Source organism: Coffea arabica, chromosome 1c (genome assembly GCF_036785885.1).
Source record: "Coffea arabica cultivar ET-39 chromosome 1c, Coffea Arabica ET-39 HiFi, whole genome shotgun sequence".
Classification (NCBI taxonomy): domain Eukaryota; kingdom Viridiplantae; phylum Streptophyta; class Magnoliopsida; order Gentianales; family Rubiaceae; genus Coffea; species Coffea arabica.
This window is the reverse complement of record NC_092310.1, coordinates 46,645,969-46,665,972: the sequence shown is the minus strand read 5'-3', so window position 1 is coordinate 46,665,972 and position 20,004 is coordinate 46,645,969. Positions and strand designations below refer to the sequence as shown.

Sequence of the window (20,004 nt, the reverse complement as noted above, 5' to 3'; positions counted from 1 at the left end):
AACCCAAAGAAGGTGAGATTGTTACCTTTGCTTGGAAGAATCATTTAGTCAATAAACTAACTTTATAACCGGTGCTATGAATAAGAATTATAAATTTTAAAAATAATTAAAATTTAAAATAAATATATAATAGCTGATAAAAAATTATCAAAAAACTTTAAAATGAGATAAAATTCAAGCTAAGAATGCATGACATTTTTGTACAATTATAAATATTAATTATTATCTAAATTTATGATTATGCTCAAAAGATGCAGGCATATTTTTCTCTAACATTTAAGTTTCAAAATTGTTTTAAATAATTGTTTGCTATGACTGAAAACTCTTGCATATATACTTAAAAATATGCATATTTGCTTTATTTCTGTATTTAAACATGGGGATGCAATCTATTGTAATTTATTGAAACTTTCTATAAAAGGTACCTAATGTAACTTTGTTTATATTATTTTTAATTCATTAGAAAATAAGAAGTCAAGAATAAGATGAATATTTGAAACGTTAAATTGTTATAACAATCTTATATGTTTAGGGAAGGGGTGGAGTTTAAGAAGTAGAAGGAAAGTCATATTTGAAGCTAAAAACTCTAAATCTTAAAACCTCTACCTTAGCCATGAGACCAAGGTGTTTGTAAATATACTTATGTAAATACTTAACAGTTTATAACATGAAATGCACTTGCTTGCCCCCATAATCTGATAGTATCCTTTGCAAATCATGCTTAACTTTAATAACCATTGAATAATATTTTCTTTTTTCACAGCTTGAACTCACAAAGAGATTATCATTCTTCACTTTCTTCAACCAAAACTAAAGCTGCCCATTAAAAATTATAGCATCAAAAAATATAACCTTACAAATTTACCAAAAGAAAAAGAAACAACATATTTTAAATTTTCACTATATGATACTCTTAAATGACTATGGCACAATTAAGTTAGGAAAAATAATTAACATCCCAAAATTCATACTTAAAATACTAATGATTGTACCTTCATCTTATGATGTTATAACTTCTTTGAAATATGTGTGGACTTTGAAAAAAGAAATAAAAGGAATATGGAAGTTTTTCTTAAACTTAAAAATACAAAAGAAAAACATTGATAGTAATGTATAGAGTAAAATACAAGAAACCCCCTTGTGGCTTCGCAAAAAGACACCTTACTCCCCTATCGTTTAGAAATCTGCACATAAACACCCTAAATTTCATAACTAAAATGGAAATTGACTTGTAACCGGGTGTACGACCTAGTGACGATCAGGTATGCGAGGTTCCTTTTCAAAGACCTTGAGTTTCATTCCCAAGCTACCCTTCAGTCCAAGAAGTATTGGCAGAAGCTAGGATATCAGTGGGTTTGTTGAAACATGAAAATCACATGATTAAACTGCCCTCCCATAATTAGTCCCTTTTCCCCCGCTCCCTCTCCAGCTACTGGCTGCCTCCCATGCATGATGGAACAGCACATACACCAATTAACCCTCAATAAATATCGATTAGCTTCCAAGCCAAATGGGTACACTAGCTAGCTAGCTACATGCGTCTCTAACAAATTATCTCTTCCATAAAACAATTCAAGCTCCGACCATTTCTTTTATATATATATTGATAATCATTATTATCAAATTTTTCCACTTTCCCAAGTCCATCCACTGCAACTTCGTCCATCCAGACATCTGCGTTTTGGTCCATGCATGTTCAAGAATTTCTGCAACAAAGCGCTCGGCAGCTACAGCCCACAACACATGAGGTAAAGCTGCAGCTGAGTGCTGACAGAAAAGAGGCCAACCGTTGTTGGATTGTGGTGGCATTTGCTGTTGAGCTCAGGGCCACGAGCCTGGCAACTTGACCTCCCCCCCCTTCTCTCCTCTCTTCGAAAAAAAAATTAAGAGAATGCGGGCTAGGAAATCATCAGTACTTTCTAGGAAAGCCATCCATTTGCTATGTGTTGCCAGCCCCCTGGTAGGATCACTTGTTTTCAGTAGCCGGGGCACAAAGTCGTCCACTACCACCGGTCCACCGCCCTGATCACTACTACTAGTCGCCCTGCCCCAAAAACTCAAAGTATCGGACGTCGTGCCATTTCAAGCATCCCCACTCATCATCATGTGGAAAAGCTCAGCACCTAGCAGCTGGTTACAAATGGATATGATCATCAGAGACGGGTAATTAAACTTCGCACCATATAGTACGCGAGGTTCATTTTAATCCTTGGATGATGGCTTCATCGTCAAATAGGAAGCCGCAGTCCAAGAAGAGCTTTGCGGGGGTGGCTATGGAGTCGACATTGCCGAAAAAACAAGAGACTAAGGGAGCGATAAAGTTGGAACCTAATCAAAATGAAAATATTTAGAAGAGTTCATTGGGAGATGTTGATCCCAAAATTCTGGGGAGGGATAAAGGGAATAGTGCTTTTGTTTTTAGTGCTGATAAAGGGAGAAACAGATTTCTGGATCTCGTTTTACCCCTTTGGAATCGGATAGTGGTGATATGGTTACAGATACCCTCAAAAAAAGATCTATCTGGGAGGGTATTCGATTATAAATGAGGGTATTTTGGATATTCGATTTGTTGCCGGTAACTCAGTCGATTCAGAAGATAATTTTCACTTTAGTTATGAAGTTTAGAGTATTTATGTGGAGGTTTCTAAATAATAGGGGGTAAGGTATTTTTTTCGCGAAACCACAAAGAGGTTCCTTGTATTTTACCTTAATGTATATGGACGCTTACCTAAACGTAGTGCTAAAATTACTTTATCTTATCTTTAAAAGGCATTTGAATACCCAATCACCCATAAAAGATGAATATAAAAAAACACAAAAAAGAATATTGAAGGCTTTTTTTTGGTCATTTTGAATATGTGAATAATAAAAGTTGTATTGAAATATATGATTGTTAAATATTGTGCATCAAGTAATAGATAGAAAATGTCCATAACAAAAAAAAAAGAAAAAAAAATTAAATTTTTGCATAAGTGTTAATATAATAAAACTTACCATAGTTGTCCTTGAGTTATGGATAGGAGGTGAAAAAAAAAGATGATAGATTAGTTAAATAGAGAAATCAAGAAAGGGAAGAGCTCAACCAATTGTTTGAACTTAACTTAGCATTTAAAGTAATAAAATTTGGATAAAATTTAGCTACTTTGTTGAATTTGGAAATAGATTACCTTACTATCTTACTATATAATAAACGTGGAGTTTGGTGTTAACAAAAAGTGTTAACATTTACCCTTCCAACATTTACCATCTATTCACATCTTATTTGGAAAACCTCCCACTCTTACATAACTATCATTACATAACTATCACTACACTTTCTGATTAACTGATTAACTAGTCCATTAATGAATATTGCATCACCTCTCAAAAATCTCTCTAACTAATTTTTTATTCCATATTTTTTTATATTATTTACTTTTTTCTAAAGTATGCACACACATAGCGTGTCCCCAACCTACTAGTATTTGTTAAATTTGCAAGTAGATTACATTTAATTTGGCAGTGGTATTTGAAATACATACAAATGAGTGTTAAGTATTAAATCTATCCATTGTACTATTTAAACAGAAGATAATACTATAACAAAGTTTGGATAGACTTTAATTGGCAGAATTCAGATAGTGAAAATTATTAGATTAGAATTTAGACAATTGAATTATAAATTGGACATGTTAGCCTTATATAGCATAACATGCTTGGCATTGGAGACCTTTAAGTGATGAGTTTGAAATTTTTGGAGCATTCAAAAAAGATTATAAAACACATGCTAAACTGTTACTATTAAAAAACTTCTAGAACATCTAGATAAGGGAGGCTTATTGATAATTTGATTTAACTATGACTTTTACTACCTATTGGAATCGTTAAAGTAAAGAATTTTTACTTCGATAGTTTTTTGTTATTAAGTTAGTTTTGCCGAGCTAAACATTTGAACTAAACTAATAGATAAGCATTAGATAACATTAATCATAATTAGATAACATTAATTGAACTATTAAAGAATAAATAATTAAAAAATCTTGAAAAATGACACATGCCATATTATTGAAAATCTTCTACTCAAAAACTGGGTTTCGTTTTTCTCGTTTTGCTTGACTTGCCTACTGACCAAGCCCTAATTCCTGTCGTATTCGCACTCAAGCGTCACCACCAAAAGTCACACCCCACTTCCCTTCTTCCTCCTCTCCCACTTTGCCTCCTCCCTCCTCAGAGGCAGGGCGGTAGCCTCATCTCCCTCAATACTGACGCCGGTGACTTCATCTCGCTAAGGTAAGTTTCTTTCTCTTCATTTGTTCTTTTTTTTTTTAAAAATTTTTATTTATTGCAAGTATAAAAGTGTTAATTGGCATCTGCTTTGCTCTTGGGAATTGTATGTGAAAAGGACACCAAATTGATGTTTGACTAAGCACTTGGATGTGTGGAATGATTCCACAGTAACATAGGCCTAACGTTGAAAGATGGTACCAGTAATAGTTAAAAAAGTGCGTTAATATATGAGATGACTTATCTTCAACAAACAGCTATCTCTAGGTGAAATTTTAGTTAATCACTTCCATGACCTTCGAAATCCTTTGCAAAGTCCTCTGTGCACTCATATTGTTTGTTTTCATACAGTAGTAGATTAAAAAGTGCTTTGATATAAGAGCCAGAATAGTACTAATTGATACTACTATTTGGGAATCAAGTTTTGTATTAGTGTTTTTTCATTTTTGGCATTCCTATTTCAGATTAAGCTTCGCATGTAAGAAGTAAGAACTTGCCAGAGATTATATTTTGCAATAATTTGTGACATATGAATTCTAAGAAAAAGAACTAAAATATATATATTGGGCCTAGAAAATTTTTGAATAACTCAATGTATAGAAACTTAATATGTGAATATCTAAATAAATACTTTGTTATGTTTTCAACTAAACTAAACTTATTATACTTCAATTTGTTCTATTTTTCTTTCAGATGATGTTGCTGCCTCAAAGTTTTAGATTGAAACAAGTTATTACAGTATTTCAATTTGAGGGAGTTGATTATTATACATAAAGAGGTGTACTTTTCATATGTATTAGATTTCTATGCAGATTAGTTTGTTAGTTTGGATGGATATAGAGGTTGTTGTTCTTCATTTGTGAAGTTATTGGCTGGATTGTATGTATTTGAGTTTCAAAGTTGGTTTTACTTCGTGGGTATGTAGGTAAGAAATGTGTAAGAAAAAGAAAAACACCAAAATGTATCTATTTGTTATGGTATTTCAGGTTTTATATATTAATTATATATTTATGATATCATAATGACATTATTTGGTTCGAGTCTTGATCGAACCTATTGATTACTGATCCCTGAGTTTGGCCGAGTCGATACCCACTCCAAGTTTGAAAACATAGTTTCTAGAACATATCAACTAGTAAATGGTACATAAATATAGGTATAGATACAACGAAGGACATGTTCAGGCTGGAGATCATCCCAAGAAGCTAAAACTCAATAATCTTAACAATTTCAAAAGAGATGGATTTGGTTATGATCCAGTTAGAAGCAAACTTGCACAAATTTTTGTTTAATTTGTGGCAAGGATTTTCCGTTTATGAAGTCCTTGTCATACCACATGGTATGCCCTCCTACGAGGGATTGGAGAGCCCTGCAGTCTCCCAAGTCACCCCAGGAGACTTGTGATTTTTCTCCATCTATATCGAATGATAACTGCATCAAATTGAAAAGGGGTGGATCTACTTCTAATTTTGATCGACAAAGTCCTTGGAGATTTAACAGTTCAGTTTGTGGGAAAGAACTTCCATGAGTTAAGTCTTTGTTTTGTATCAAGAAGTGCCTTCCTAACCGGGAATTGAAAGGCACGGCGACTTCCAATCAATCAGCATCTTTATGTGATGATACATTCATTGAAAGCAAAAGAGATGGATCTACTTCTGACGACGTTGCAACAAATTCTAGGAATATTGTTTGTTGAGTTTGTGGGGAAGATTTTCCATTATTTAAGTCTTCTTACCACATGAAATGCCTTTCTAAATTAGAGTGGTCTCAGCAGGAAGGAAGGGAAGATCCTATGCAAATAGAACCTTCTAATCAACTCCAGGAGATTGTATCTGATGATGATGCTGATCATGATAATGATGATGATAATGAGTATTTGGAGATTGATAATCTGGTAGATTTAGCGGCAGCGACTATGTACACAGAAGTGGTTGATTTAAGTGAGTTCTTGAGTTGTTGGACCATGATTTAGGTGACACAAATAGTGGTGTTTCTGCTTGTATATCAATTTACAATATCTAGCTTTAATGCTGAATAAACTTTTCAGTTGATCTGTCTATCCAAATTCAATGTGGTTCCTGGATGAACTTACAATGTTTAGCTCTACTGCTGAATAAACTTTGCAGTTGATCCACCTGTCCGAAATCAAGTTAGTACCTTGGTATCTAATTCTCATTCGAATGTGGTTTGCTCTTTCCTCTAAACTCAACATGTTTGCTAATGTATATTTTTCACGTGAACTTTGCTGTGTTATATAATTGCTCACAAGCCAGAGTTCACTTGCAACCCCAAAATTCAAGTTGGTTTCAAACTTGTTTAAAGAGGCTTCGAATCTTCTGTCTCCAAACGAGTCTCTATCCCCTCTGTACCTTCTTTATACAGCAGCCATGTGTCTCTAATTTTTTGATAACCTAAACTCAAACAAACCGATAATAATCAGTTGATAAGTTTACTCAAAACCAAAACTTGCAGTCTTCTTCTTTATGTAAACTAGAGTTGAAGAAATTCTGATTAGAGAACCACCGCTTTATTTATCCAAAGAAAAAAATAGTTTTGAGTTATTGGAACCGGAACTATTAGTTACATTCCTTTACCATCCAGATTTGATTAGCTGTCTTTGATTTGGAGTCCATAAATCTAAATTAGCAGTACAGAGAGAAAAAACAGGAACCCATTTCTGTAACATTTTGCTTTTCTACTTGACAAAGATAGCAATGACCAATGATGGAGGAAGATTTTACCTCACATCTAATCTAGTCATACGTTTTGATTGAAAAACGTAGGAAGTTTTGTATGAAAGCTAGGAAAAATATTTAGTGATGATAGTAAATTTTACTAAAAAGAAGTTGTGCAAGTTCTCTCTAATCACTTTAGTCAGATGATTTGTTCAGATTTGTTAAAAACTTTGATTAGATGCCTCACATTTGTTAAAAACATGCATCTTATTACCTTAGAAACTCATTCCATCAAATAATCGCATACCTCAAATTTTGTTAAAAAACATGCATCTGAACTCAACTGCCGATTCCTCGTGTAATTTCCCTCACTACTCATAATTCCATTCATCAAAACCAAGTGTATCTCTGATCTTGGTTAACGCATCTCCTGAAGAAGCTCAATAGTCAAGCCGTTCGTCAAGGCAAGTGTACCTCCTAAAGAAGTTCAACAGTCAACACAAGCCAATCATCAAGCCAGGTGCATCTCCTAAACAAGCTTAGAAGTAAATCTCTTAAGGTTCATTCATCGAGCCTAGGAGTAAATCTCATAAGGTTCATCGACCCAAGTGCATCTCCTAAGGGAGCTCAGTAGTCAATTCACCAAGTGTTGAGTTCGATATTGATGAGCTTTCTAAGGGGAAGATTCAGATAATTCATAACTTTTGCTCCTACGCCTAGCAACTTTTAATATAGGGTGAAATTAAATGTTTGCGGCTTTTAACTAAAAAAATAGATTACAAAAAACATCACTTCTAAACATGTATAACTAGCTTAATTGACAACTTTGAGATTTACATTTAGGGCCTCTATTTTTTTGGTACTTGTAAAATTACAACTAACCAATAAATGGTTCATGTAAACACTAAACTAGAGTGAAACTAAACATACATTTTGAGATTTGAACCTAGAATCTCTAAACATTAAGGCTCTAACTTTGGTTGTTTAACATTGTTATGTTGAGGCCTTATTGGTTTTTTTTTTTTAATAAAAAAAGCTATCTATGTATGTTATTCATCATATTAGAACAAATTTGAGATTTCAACCTAAAACTTCTAATTTTTAGACCTTCAATTTTAGTTATTTTACCAGCAAGTCAATGTCTCGTTGGCAACAAAACAATCTATTCAATTTGTTATTTCTTGTATTATTGTACTATGATTTTCAATGTATTTAGCTGGAGAATTGGTTTAGGTACATTGAGGCAAATGGTAATGGGTGCTCGAATTATTGCACAATGTATTGAACTGCAAATGATTATAGGGAAGAATTGCTTTGCCACTAAAGACCAATCTTTATCATCGTTTGCAGGTTCTCTACTGAATTATAGGATAGTGCTGCAGTACCGATGCCACTAGGTGACTTAATATAAAATAATAGCAATTGACATGAATATCTGGTTTTCCTTGAGGAAAAAAAAAAATAATTCTGGTTTTCTTTCCTTTTGTGACAGTTGACAGCCTTTTGCGTCCATTTTTTTGTGAATTAAATAATTCATCCAATGGTACATGTAACTTTTCCAAATAAATCGGTAAGATTGTCTTGCAAAATGGTAAGTAAGTACTCAATAAAATTTAGTTTTTTAATATTGAATATTGCCATTTATGTAATGAAATTTATTATATTTTTTTTGTCAAACTTTACTCACTTTAGCAATAGGTAAGTTTCTGAAGTAAATCAGTAAGTTTGTCCAATAAAGTAGCAAATTTCAAAAGTTGCCTTTTTATTAGTAAAACTTACTATTTATCTAACAAAACTTACTATTATTTTGACTAAACTTACTAGTTTAGTTGTATGTAAGTTTTTCAAGTAAAATAGTAAGTTTGTGCAATAAAAAAGTAAATTTCAAAAATGACCTTTTTATTAGCCAAATTTACCATTTTTCTGACAAAACTTACTATTGACCTCAGTAAACTTACTAATCTAGCTGTATGTAAGTTTTTCAAGTAAAATGGTAAGTTTGGACAATAAAGTAGTAAGTTTTAGTCATCCATATAATTAAGTTACCTTTTCAATGCACAAACTTTCCGTTTATCTTCCAAAACTTACTATAATTATAAAGAATTTACTAAACTAGCTTTAAGTAAGTTTCACGAATATATTGGTAAGTTTGTGCAATGAAGTAGTAAATTTTAAACACTTGTAAAAAATACCTTTTTTTTTATTAATAAGACTTACCATTTGTCTTTCAAAACTTACTATTATTGTAATTAAATTTACTAATTCAACTTTGTGTAAGTTTCACATAAAATAGCAAGTTTGTACTATTAAGTAGTAAATTTGGCAAAACTAATGCAGACCAAATCAGTATTCAAACTTACTATTTTCATAGCACAATTCACCCTATAGTCATCTAATGTTACTGTTTTTCAAGTACATGTCAGATGGGTCAGGTCTCATACGTACGATTAATTGAGAATTAAATGTGAGAACTGGGCCTCTTTGGATAGGTAAAAGGGTCGGGTCTTAGACTAAAAAATGAGAATTACGCGGAAAAAAGCTTGATAGGGTTTATCAGGGGTTTTGCTCTAACTTTTTTTTATTACTTCCTCCGTCCCACTTTGATAGTCTTGTTTTTCTTTTTTGTCTGTCCCAAATTGTAGTCCATTTTTCCATTAAAAAATGTAGTAATATTTCAAATTGTCTAAAATACCCTTATTAAATATCTTGTTATTAATACATTATTATTAAATACTAACCCACTACACTGAATACATTGACCTTTTCCAATACTAACCCATTAGCTGTAACTGATATTAATTGGCACTCTTCGTGATTAGCATAAGGGTATTTTAGGGAATTATTAATCTAAATTTATGATTCCAACCAAATTAATTACACCTTTTTAATCAGTGTGAAAAAAAAAACCAAAACTAACAAAACGGGACGGAGGGAGTAAAAAACACTCATTTATTGTCCCCCGCATTTGGTAAAAGCTTTCATTCAACTTCTGAGACAACCCTATTGCGCTCCATACAAATTTTTTTAAAAAAAAAATTGTGAAACTGATAACATGCAAAAAAATTAGAAATAAAGAGATGCAAAATTAATCAAGCTTTGTGAATCAATTCATTCGCAAATCCCAATCAGAGGCAACTTGGAACTTGGAAAATGGGTCGTCACTCCTTTGGTATCTGGACATTTTACAACGAAGATAAGTTGTGAGCACAACCTCCGTCTCTAACAGTCATTGAAAGGGTTTAGGGAATTAGAGGAGGAACGGCGTTAGAAATTGGGGGTTTAGGGGATGGTGCGGGGCTTCTGCAATTCAATACATTATTATATACGGAATCGATATCTCTTTTTTGGATAGTTGATATTATTCTGACAAGTATGCAATGCATTGTTATACACGGAATCAATATTTCGTTTTTTGGATAGTTCATATTATTCTGATGACTAAAGAACAATTTGGAAGGAAAATCAAGTATTTATGAAAATTCTAAAACAAAAAGCCCTAAAAAAAAAAAAGAAAATCTTCTGAAAATAGCACCATATCCAATTCCAGAAAATACATATAGTTCTTATTCAAACTTACAATTTTCCAAACTAAATGAATAAAAATGGTAAGTAATAAGGAAAGATAATAAAAGAGATCTTTACAATGAATTGCACCTAAGGCTCAAGATAGGTGAGACCAGAAGAAGAATGGTAACTTCCTTATAAAAATTGAAACTAGAATCCCGAAACAAAAACAAGGATTTTACAAGGATTTTATAGCTCACTCGTGAGGAATCCTTTTATTGTGCCCATTTTACAGATTATTTTTTTATCTGTCTTCTTCCTTGACTTATTTAACTATTTCAAATATAAAGTATAGTGCAATGGTGCACATTGAAATAAATAAATATATAACATATGTAGACAAACACACCAACTAGACATTGAAATAAGTATATAACATATATACACTAACACATCAATGTCTATATATTTAAACTAGTATTTTGATCCATGCTATATACGGATTTATATTTTGACTAAAAGAATAATATAATTTCGTAACAATTTATTTGAAAAAGTCCAAAAGGTTCAAAGTGGTGTTAATTTTTGAGCCAATTTGTACACTCAATCTGTTTTTATAAATAAAAGCATCAAAAAACATCTCCACAAATGGAAGGTCTACACTAATCAATGGAAAAAAAAAAACTAGAAATTGTTTTCAACTGATTTTTATAATTTCATGTTGTTTCTCTTATTATTGAAAAATACCTTGTTGTACCCTAAAAATCCAATATATTCTTAAAATATCTATGAATAGTAGAAAAAAAAAAGAAATCATTTTTTTCAACGACTACATTTTTCATAAAAAAATTCCAAAAACACCCAAAATAAACTAAAAAATCCACAAAAAAACTAAAAATACACAATTTCCTTTCACACATCATGACCTTCCCTTCCATTCTCCTTGCTTTGTATCCCCACCTAACCACCCCTTCCCTTCACACATACAGACACACATCATGACCTTTCCTTCCATTTCCTTAGCTCTCTGTTGTCTATCCCATCTTGTAATTGCATTTTTCGTACTGCTCTTTCCTTCTTTCCACCATACTTCCCTTAACTTGTAGCATCACCTCCAACATTCTCTGTCGCCACTAATATTCGCCTCCATCTATTACCCTCTTTTACACTGTAACTCTACTTTTCTCCCTCCTTGCAATCCTTCCTCTATCTTGCAAGCGCCACCTCCTCCATTTCCTATTCAAGAGTCTCATACTCCTACCTATCCTCATATGCTTACCAGTCTCTTCTCTCACCCCGTCCTGTCAATCCTACAGCTAACCACCTTCTCGATTATAAATCGTCCTCCCTAACCTCCATTATTACTCATCCTGTTCCTGAATCGCTGCGTTACTTTCGAGACATTTTTGAACAAACTCAAGGATGAAATCATCATTTATGTTCATATAAGAAAAAATTAATTCGCCTTAAAGATCACCCTTGTTATAAGATTATTATATTGGACATATTCCGAAACAAAATTATTTTGAGCACATGCTATACAACAACAATGTAAGAAAGAAAAGCGAAAGAAAAACTCACACGTTATATTTCAGTTTCAGTTCATTATCATATTTTCTTTTAGCATTGAAATGGCATTTATTTTTTCTTCATAATTATTCAAATTTATAATGGTTAGGTTAAAAAAGAGACTAAAGTTCTACTTTTATTTGGTACGAACCATATTTGGTTTAAAGGTAAGCTAATTTCATTTTGGTTCTATTTCATTATGCTACAGATTAAATGGATTTTTTAAATCTCCTTTATTTATTCGATCAGTGTTATATATACTGTTAATATAAAAATTTTTATACTAATAGATATATGACACATAGATAAAATGCAAATTTAAAATTTGAACAGTGATGATGTGGTATTCATTTAAACTTGCTTGTGTAAAAAAAACTTTACATTGACAATGTATAAATATTAATCCCTTATTTATTATGGAATATGCAGTCTAGTTGGGTTGCATTAGTAGATCTAAAAAAAATGAAATAGATATAAGATCTAATATAGATATTAAAATTTTTGGATTTGTTTTATATGTGTATAGCAAAACAAAAAAGGAATAATTTTCCTTATGCTCAATAGCTAGATTAATAAAGTGAAAAAAAATTAGATTTGAAACTCCCTGCTCTTTAGTCTCTGCCTAGCCCGTTATTTATAGGCACATTTACGGTTGACAAGACCCAACCGTTGGTCTGATAAGAACATCCACGAAATCAGGACCCCGCTAAGAATAAGGGCTGAGTTGGCTGGTAACCGCCAGCTACTCCCAGCAACTGCTAGCAACGGTCAGCCACTGCCCAACGTTCATCTTTGGCGCGCACAGGCAATCGCCGCACAATTCCGCGCGCCCCGTTTCCCGCCATCGGCAACGTTCCGCGCCCAACTTGCCCCAACACTTGGCCATGCTTGGATTGCTTGTTTCCGTCGGAAAATATTGTCATTTTCCGTGATCACATTTTCCTATCACATTTTTTCCTCACATATATAAAATCGCTACAGTAATATATAGCAATCTTAGGCACCGTGGTTCCCCACACTTGGAACCACCCAAAACATCCCACCGAGCCATAGTCATTCCGAGACCTTGGTCCCTAGCCCTTGGCCTTGACTTAACTTAGTCACAATTATCCCTCTATATATATGTCTTAAGAGAAAACTTCCAATCATTAGTAGGGGCACCCCTTTTTCCCTAACTAACTTAGAGACATCTGATATCTCTAAAACTTTCCCCAACCCATACTTAGGCTAGGAAAACATCATTAAACACTGATCCACTCGTTTCCAACAAACTTCACCTTCGGCCTTCCCACCTAGGTTATGGCTGGCCAAACTTGGCCACGGCTAGGGTAAAGCTTATAGATTATGTTTTACAGTTCATTTTCATAATTTCTTTTAGCATAGATTTTAATTTGTAAAAGTTAGGCAAAAAGACGAACTAAAATTACGATTATTTGATATAAATCATAGTTAGTTCAACAATAAGCTAATCATATGTTGTTTTTATTCTATTTGGTAACTGATTGAATGGGTTTCTTTAATCTCCTTTATTTATTTTGAAAAATATGGGCCCATTTGGATTTCATTAGTAAATCTTTCCTTGTCCGCTTTCAAAAATCTTCAATTTTAAGTAGTCTATTAGGTTATGGAATCATCACATTTTAGGTAAATTGTAAGAAGTAATGAATGCTAAGTATTTAGTACCCATTTAAAATGTTTATAGAGATTTATTGTATATAAAAAAATTCAAAATTGTAAGAAGAAAGGATTGAGAATAGGAAGCTTCAAGATTTGCCATAGGTGAAAACATCTCTCATAATACATACATATATAAATGCATACATATTATATACATACAAATATACATATACATACATATATATATGTGTGTATATGTACATATATGTGTGTACATGTATATGTATATATATGTATATATATATATATATATATATACACGTATGTGTATTAGAATGTGTACATGCTAGCTTAAATTTCGAGTAAGTTCCCTTCTTCCTCGGTACGTATTTAGCTACTTCCTTCTCACCTATAGTTTCCTTGTTAAATATATATCTATGCGTGTATTAGAATATGTACAGGCCACAGCTAAAATTTCGAGCATGTTCCCTTCTTCCTCGGTTCGTATCTAGCTGTATCCTTCTCACCTATAATTTCCTTGTTAGATAAGTAAGAAGCACCGCGATTAAATCTCTTTTATTTTTATTTTCTCATTTTTGTACTTTTTTATCCAATCACAACTTCCAATTATTTTCTTTAGTCTTTTTTTTTTTTTTGAAATTAGGCTGGCCAAAACTAACCTTTTGATTGCGGCAGTGCCCTTCTGTCATTCTTAAACTACCGTCCCTTTTGTCTTTCTTTAGGGTTTATCTCAAAGTGGCCTCTGATCTGTCACTCTCAAACTATTACCTCTAGCTTATATACAGATAGCTCCCAAGATCTCACTATACATATCTACAATATCTTTTCAAGATTTTCTTCTCCCCTTCTGCTAATCTTCACCGATGGAGGAAAATAAAAACAGTAATCTTGGAAAAGAAAAGCAATCCAGATTAGTCGAGGAAGAGAAGAATCATCATGAATCAAAGACTAATCCTGTTTCCATGGATGGAAAGCTGCTAGTGAAGCTGAAATTTCCCAAAGGCGCCGAAGAAACTGAAGAGGGGGCTGAGGTGGTAGTTAGCCCTGTTAAGAAGAGTCACTTCTGCCATGAATGCAACAAAGGTTTTAGCTCTGGGAAGGCTCTTGGAGGTCATATGAGCAGTGCTCATGTTCAGGCAAGGGAGAACCTCAAGAAGCTAAAATTCAATAAGTCCGTCAAGTTTAAGAGAGATGGATCTAGTTCTGATGCTGCTGCAAGAGAAACTATTTGCTCAATCTGTGGAAAAGATTTTCCATCAAGGAAGTCTTTGTTTGGACATATGAGATGCCATCCTGATAGAGAGTGGAGGGGCATGGAGTCTCCCAAAGAACAAGGAAAGATCCCTCGTGAACATCCTCAATCTTTATCTATTCTTGATGATGATGATGATGAGGAGGAGGAGGCAGAAGAAGAGGAGTCCTTGGAGACCGATAATCAGGCTGATTATCATGTTCATGTGGCGGCTGATAACGTAGCAATTTCCACCGTTGCAGCAGAAGTGGTTGATTTAACCAGGTCTTTGAGCAGCTGGTCGGTGAAGGGCAAGCGAGGCCGCGAATGCCCTAGAGTTCTTCTGGATACTTATCCTTATTGTGAGGAAGAAGAGCAGAAGATACAGGATGCTGTAGATCAGCTAATTAGCCTAGCTTACAAACAGAACAAACATGATGGTTCGTCGACCAGGAGAGGTCAAATCAAGGAGGGTAGGAATAGTGCTTCTGGCTTGAAAAAGAAAAGGGTTGATGATCCAGTCCATCCAGCTAGAGTTAGAACGGATTATCCTGTGAAGAAACGACGATTTAGTGAAATAGACACAGATTCTGAAGAAACCGTTGATGGACTATCGGACAAAGGTAAAAGAAAAGATCCAATGAAGCCTGAATCGAGTGTTGAAATATCACCAAGTAGTCAATCCAGGCATACTGTAATAGGTAAAATATCTGGTAGGAGCAATCATTTCTCAGCTCATGAATTGGATAAGATGGAACTTGAGAAGCAAAATCATTGTTTCTATGATGATTGTAAGAAGGGTAATGTGGGGGTCAAGAACAAGAGAAGGGGGCCAAAGACGACACCCAAGAATTCAGAAACTGAAGTGGAACTTACCCCTCTAGATCAGAAGCTGGATGGTGAAGAGAGTACCCCAGAAAAGTTTAGGTGCAGCACTTGTGACAAGACTTTCTCGTCTCACCAGGCTCTTGGTGGTCATAGGTCAAGTCACAACAAGTTCAAGGCAACGGTTCAGAACACTGCTGATGGATCTTCTCCGTTTCCTTTTGGACACGAAAATCGTGCTAATCTTGTCTCCCAAACTGCTGTTGAAAATGATGAAATTAAAGGGGTAGAGGCTTCAAAGTTTGCAGAAAATATTCATGAATGCACACTCTGCAAGAAAACTTTCCCTTCCGGTCAAGCACTTGGGGGTCACAAGAGGTGCCACTGGCAAAGTTTATCAAGCCAAGTTGCTTCTCCAGAAGCAGAAGAACCTCGCCCATTGGTCAGAAAAGGTTTGCAATTTGATCTGAATGAGCCAGCAGAAGAAGAAGATGCAAATGCAAGTGACTTGGGAAATTCTAGTGGATATGCTTCTTGCTCCTAACATTATGTGCTTAGTTACCCTAAATCAATTCCATGTTCTTCAGCCCCAGCTAGGCCTTAGTTTTCATTTGATTAATTTTGCTCTCTTTTTTTTTGGTCTTTTTTTTAAGTACATTAGAGCAATGGCTGGCAGTGGAATTAATTGATTGTCTTTTGTGTTCTTAGTGTATTAAAGGTTTTTTTTTTCCCTCAACCTTTAGACGCTGCAAATGAATGTGATTTATGTTTCATGACATCGTTGTATTTAGCTGGTGATGTTAGTGATGGAGCCAGGATTTTTTTTCTAGGGGGTCAAAATTCAAAATAATTTCCATCTATTTCAATATATGACATCTAAAAAAATCAACTATTAATTTTAATTATACATATATATATATATATATAAGCTCTCATAATAAAAACTAAAATTGAAAAAAATTAGGGGGACCAACTTTGTTTTACGCATATATTTACACATCATAAATTAAAATTTTCAAAATTTAGGAGGGAATATGGCCCCACCAGCCCCCTCTTAGTTCCGTCATTGATGATGTACAAGAAAGACTTTGGCAGATGTTAGAAGTCTACTTTTGTGTGGACAAAAGGGGATAAAGGTGCAATTTGGTTAAAACTCTATAATACAGATAATTAACTTGATACTTATTTACTTCTACAAGGTTCATGAATATTGCGCTTCAAAAGGGAATATTCACTAATAGCTCAGAGGTATTTCCGGTTCCAACATCAGACGGAATTATCTAGAATGCTGTGTTGAAATAGTTAAAAATGAAAAAAAAAATTGTAGAAATAGCTCAAGCACTTTCTTTTTTAATACATGAGAGTATCAAATTTCATTTAAAAGATGGAGACTCAAAATTCCGATCAGGAATCTCTCTCGCATGTCCCATCATTAGATAGTCTTATTTTGTTTGAGTTTTCTCTGGAGTTGGGGTTTAATTCATAACACCAACACATATTGAAATGTTGTGATGATATTAGGCTAAATTCCACTTTGCACCTTTAAACTACATAGGCACTCTCATTTCAGTCCTTGAGTTTTAATTTCAGATAATTTATCTCTTGAAGGATAAAATTTATCTCACTTTAGTTCTTAAAGTTTAAATTTGATATTTAGACACTTTACATCCTAAAGTATGAAATCCGTTCTACAGAATTATCAACATTATTGTAATAGCAGGCAAGTGAATCTTTCCTTGTCTGCTTTTCAAAATTTTTAATTTTAAGTAGTCTATTAGTTTATTGAATCATCACATTTTAGATAAATTGTAAGAAGTAATGAATGCTAAGTATTTAGTATCCATTTAAAATGTTTATAGAGATTTATTTTACATAAAATAATTCAAAATTATATGAAGAAAGGATTGAGAGTAGGAAGCTTCAAGATTTGCCAAAGGTGAAAACATCTCTTCAAATACATACAGACATAAATGCACACATATTATATGCATATAGATAGATAGATATATATATATATATATATATATATATATATATATATATGAATATGTATATATGCATGCATATGTATAGTATATGTATATATGTATTTATACACAGTTTGTGTATTAGAATGTGTACATGCTGGCTAAATATGCAAGCAGGTTCCCTTCTTTCTCGGTTCGTACTTAGCTATATAAACACACACATGTATGTGTGTGTATTATAATGTGTACATGCTAGCTAAAATTTCAAGCAAGTTCCCTTCTTCCTGCGTTCGTATTTAGCTACATCCTTCCCACCTATCGTTTCCATGTTAGATAAGTTAGAAGCACCGCGAATGAATCTCTTTTATTTTTATTTTCTGATTTTAGGCTTGCCAAAACTCACCTTTTAATTGCGGCAGTGCCCTTCTGTCAATCTAAAACCACTGTCCCTTTTGTCTTTCTTTAGGGTTTATCTCAAAGTGGCCTCTGATCTGTCACTCTCAAACTATTACCTCTAGCTTATATACAGATAGCTCCCAAGATCTCACTATAATCATCTACAATATCTTTTCAAGATTTTCTTCTCCCCTTCTGCTAATCTTCACCGATGGAGGAAAATAAAAACAGTAATCTTGGAAAAGAAAAGCAATCCGGATCAGTGGAGGGAGAGAATAATCATCATCAATCAAAGACTAATCCCGTTTCCATTGATGGAAAGCTACTAGTGAAGCTGAAATTTCCGAAAGGCGCCGAAGAAACTGAAGAGGGGGCTGAGGTGGTAGTTAGCCCTGTTAAGAAGAGCCACTTCTGCCATGAATGCAACAAAGGTTTTAGCTCTGGGAAGGCTCTTGGAGGTCATATGAGCAGTGCTCATGTTCAGGCTAGAGAGAACCTCAAGAAGCTAAAATTCTATAAGTCCATCAAGTTTAAGAGAGATGGATCTAGTTCAGATGCTGCTGCAAGAGAAACTATTTGCGCAATCTGTGGAAAAGATTTTCCATCAAGGAAGTCTTTGTTTGGACATATGAGATGCCATCCTGATAGGGAGTGGAGGGGCATGGAGCCTCCTAAAGAACAAGGAAAGATCCCTCATGACCATCCTCAATGTTTTTCTAATCTTGATGATGATGAGGAGGAGGAGGAGGAGGAAGAAGACGAGTCCTTGGACACTGATAATCACGCTGATTATCATGTTGATGCGGTGGCTGATAACGTAGCTATTTCCACAGTTGCAGAAGTGGTTGATTTAACCAGGTCTATGAGCAGCTGGTCGGTGAAGGGCAAGCGAGGCGGTGAATGCCCTAGAGTTCTTCTGGATACTTATTCTGAGGAAGAAGAGCAGAAGATACTTGATGCTGTAGATCAGCTCATAAGCCTAGCTCATAAGCAGATCATACACGATGGTTCCTCGACCAGGAGAGGTCAAATCAAGGAGGCTAGGAATGGTGCTTCTGGCTTGAAGAAGAAAAGGGTTGATGATCAAGTCCATCCAGCTAGAGTTAGAAGGGATTATCCTGTGAAGAAACGACAATTTAGTGAAATAGCCACAGATTCTGAAGAAACCCTCGATGGACTATTGGACAAAGGTAAAAGAAAAGATCCAATGAAGCCTGAATCGGGTATTGAAATATCATCAAGTAGTCAATCCAGGCAAACTGTAATAGGTAAAATACATGGTAGGAGCAATTATTTCTCAGGTCATGAATTGGATAAGATGGAAGTTGGGCAGCAAAATCATTGTTTCTACAATGATTGTAAGAAGGGAAATGTGGGGGTCAAGAACAAGAGAAGGGGGCCAAAGACAACACCCAAGAATTCAGAAACAGAAGGGGAACTTACCCCTCTAAATCAGAAGCTGGATGGTGAGGAGAGTACCCCAGAAAAATTTAGGTGCAGCACTTGTGACAAGACTTTCTCGTCTCACCAAGCTCTTGGGGGTCATAGGTCAAGTCACAACAAGTTCAAGGCAACGGTTCAGAACACTGCTAATGGATCTTCTCCGTTTCCTTCTGGACACGGAAATCGTGCTAAACCTGTCTCCCAAACTGCTGCTGAAAATGATGAAATTAAACGGGTAGATGCTTCAAAGTTTGCAGAAAATATTCATGAATGCACACTCTGCAAGAAAACTTTCCCTTCCGGTCAAGCACTTGGGGGTCACAAGAGGTGCCATTGGCAAGGTTTATCAAGCCAAGTTGCTTCTCCAGAAGCAGAAGAACCTCGCCCATTGGTCAGAAAAGGTTTGCAATTTGATCTGAATGAGCCAGCAGAAGAAGAAGATGCAAATGCAAGTGACTTGGGAAATTCTAGTGGATATGCTTCTTGCTCCTAA

At 34.4% G+C, this 20,004-nt stretch overlaps 2 protein-coding genes across 2 annotated transcripts; both read left to right on the top strand.

The window, feature by feature from the left end:
• Positions 1–14,512: 14,512 nt before the first annotated feature.
• LOC113740730 (uncharacterized) lies at positions 14,513–16,249 on the top strand. Its single transcript, XM_072046678.1, has one exon. It carries the CDS (start codon positions 14,513–14,515, stop codon positions 16,247–16,249), a length of 1,737 nt encoding a protein of 578 aa, XP_071902779.1.
• Positions 16,250–18,279: 2,030 nt separating this feature from the next.
• On the top strand, positions 18,280–20,004 carry LOC113740720 (uncharacterized). Its single transcript, XM_072046677.1, has one exon. The coding sequence runs from the start codon at positions 18,280–18,282 to the stop codon at positions 20,002–20,004; it is 1,725 nt and encodes a 574-aa protein (XP_071902778.1).

Excerpts from the sequence above, each read along its gene's own strand:
- LOC113740730 (XM_072046678.1), top strand. The coding sequence starts at position 14,513 with ATGGAGGAAAATAAAAACAGTAATCTTGGAAAAGAAAAGCAATCCAGA.
- LOC113740720 (XM_072046677.1), top strand. The coding sequence starts at position 18,280 with ATGGAGGAAAATAAAAACAGTAATCTTGGAAAAGAAAAGCAATCCGGA.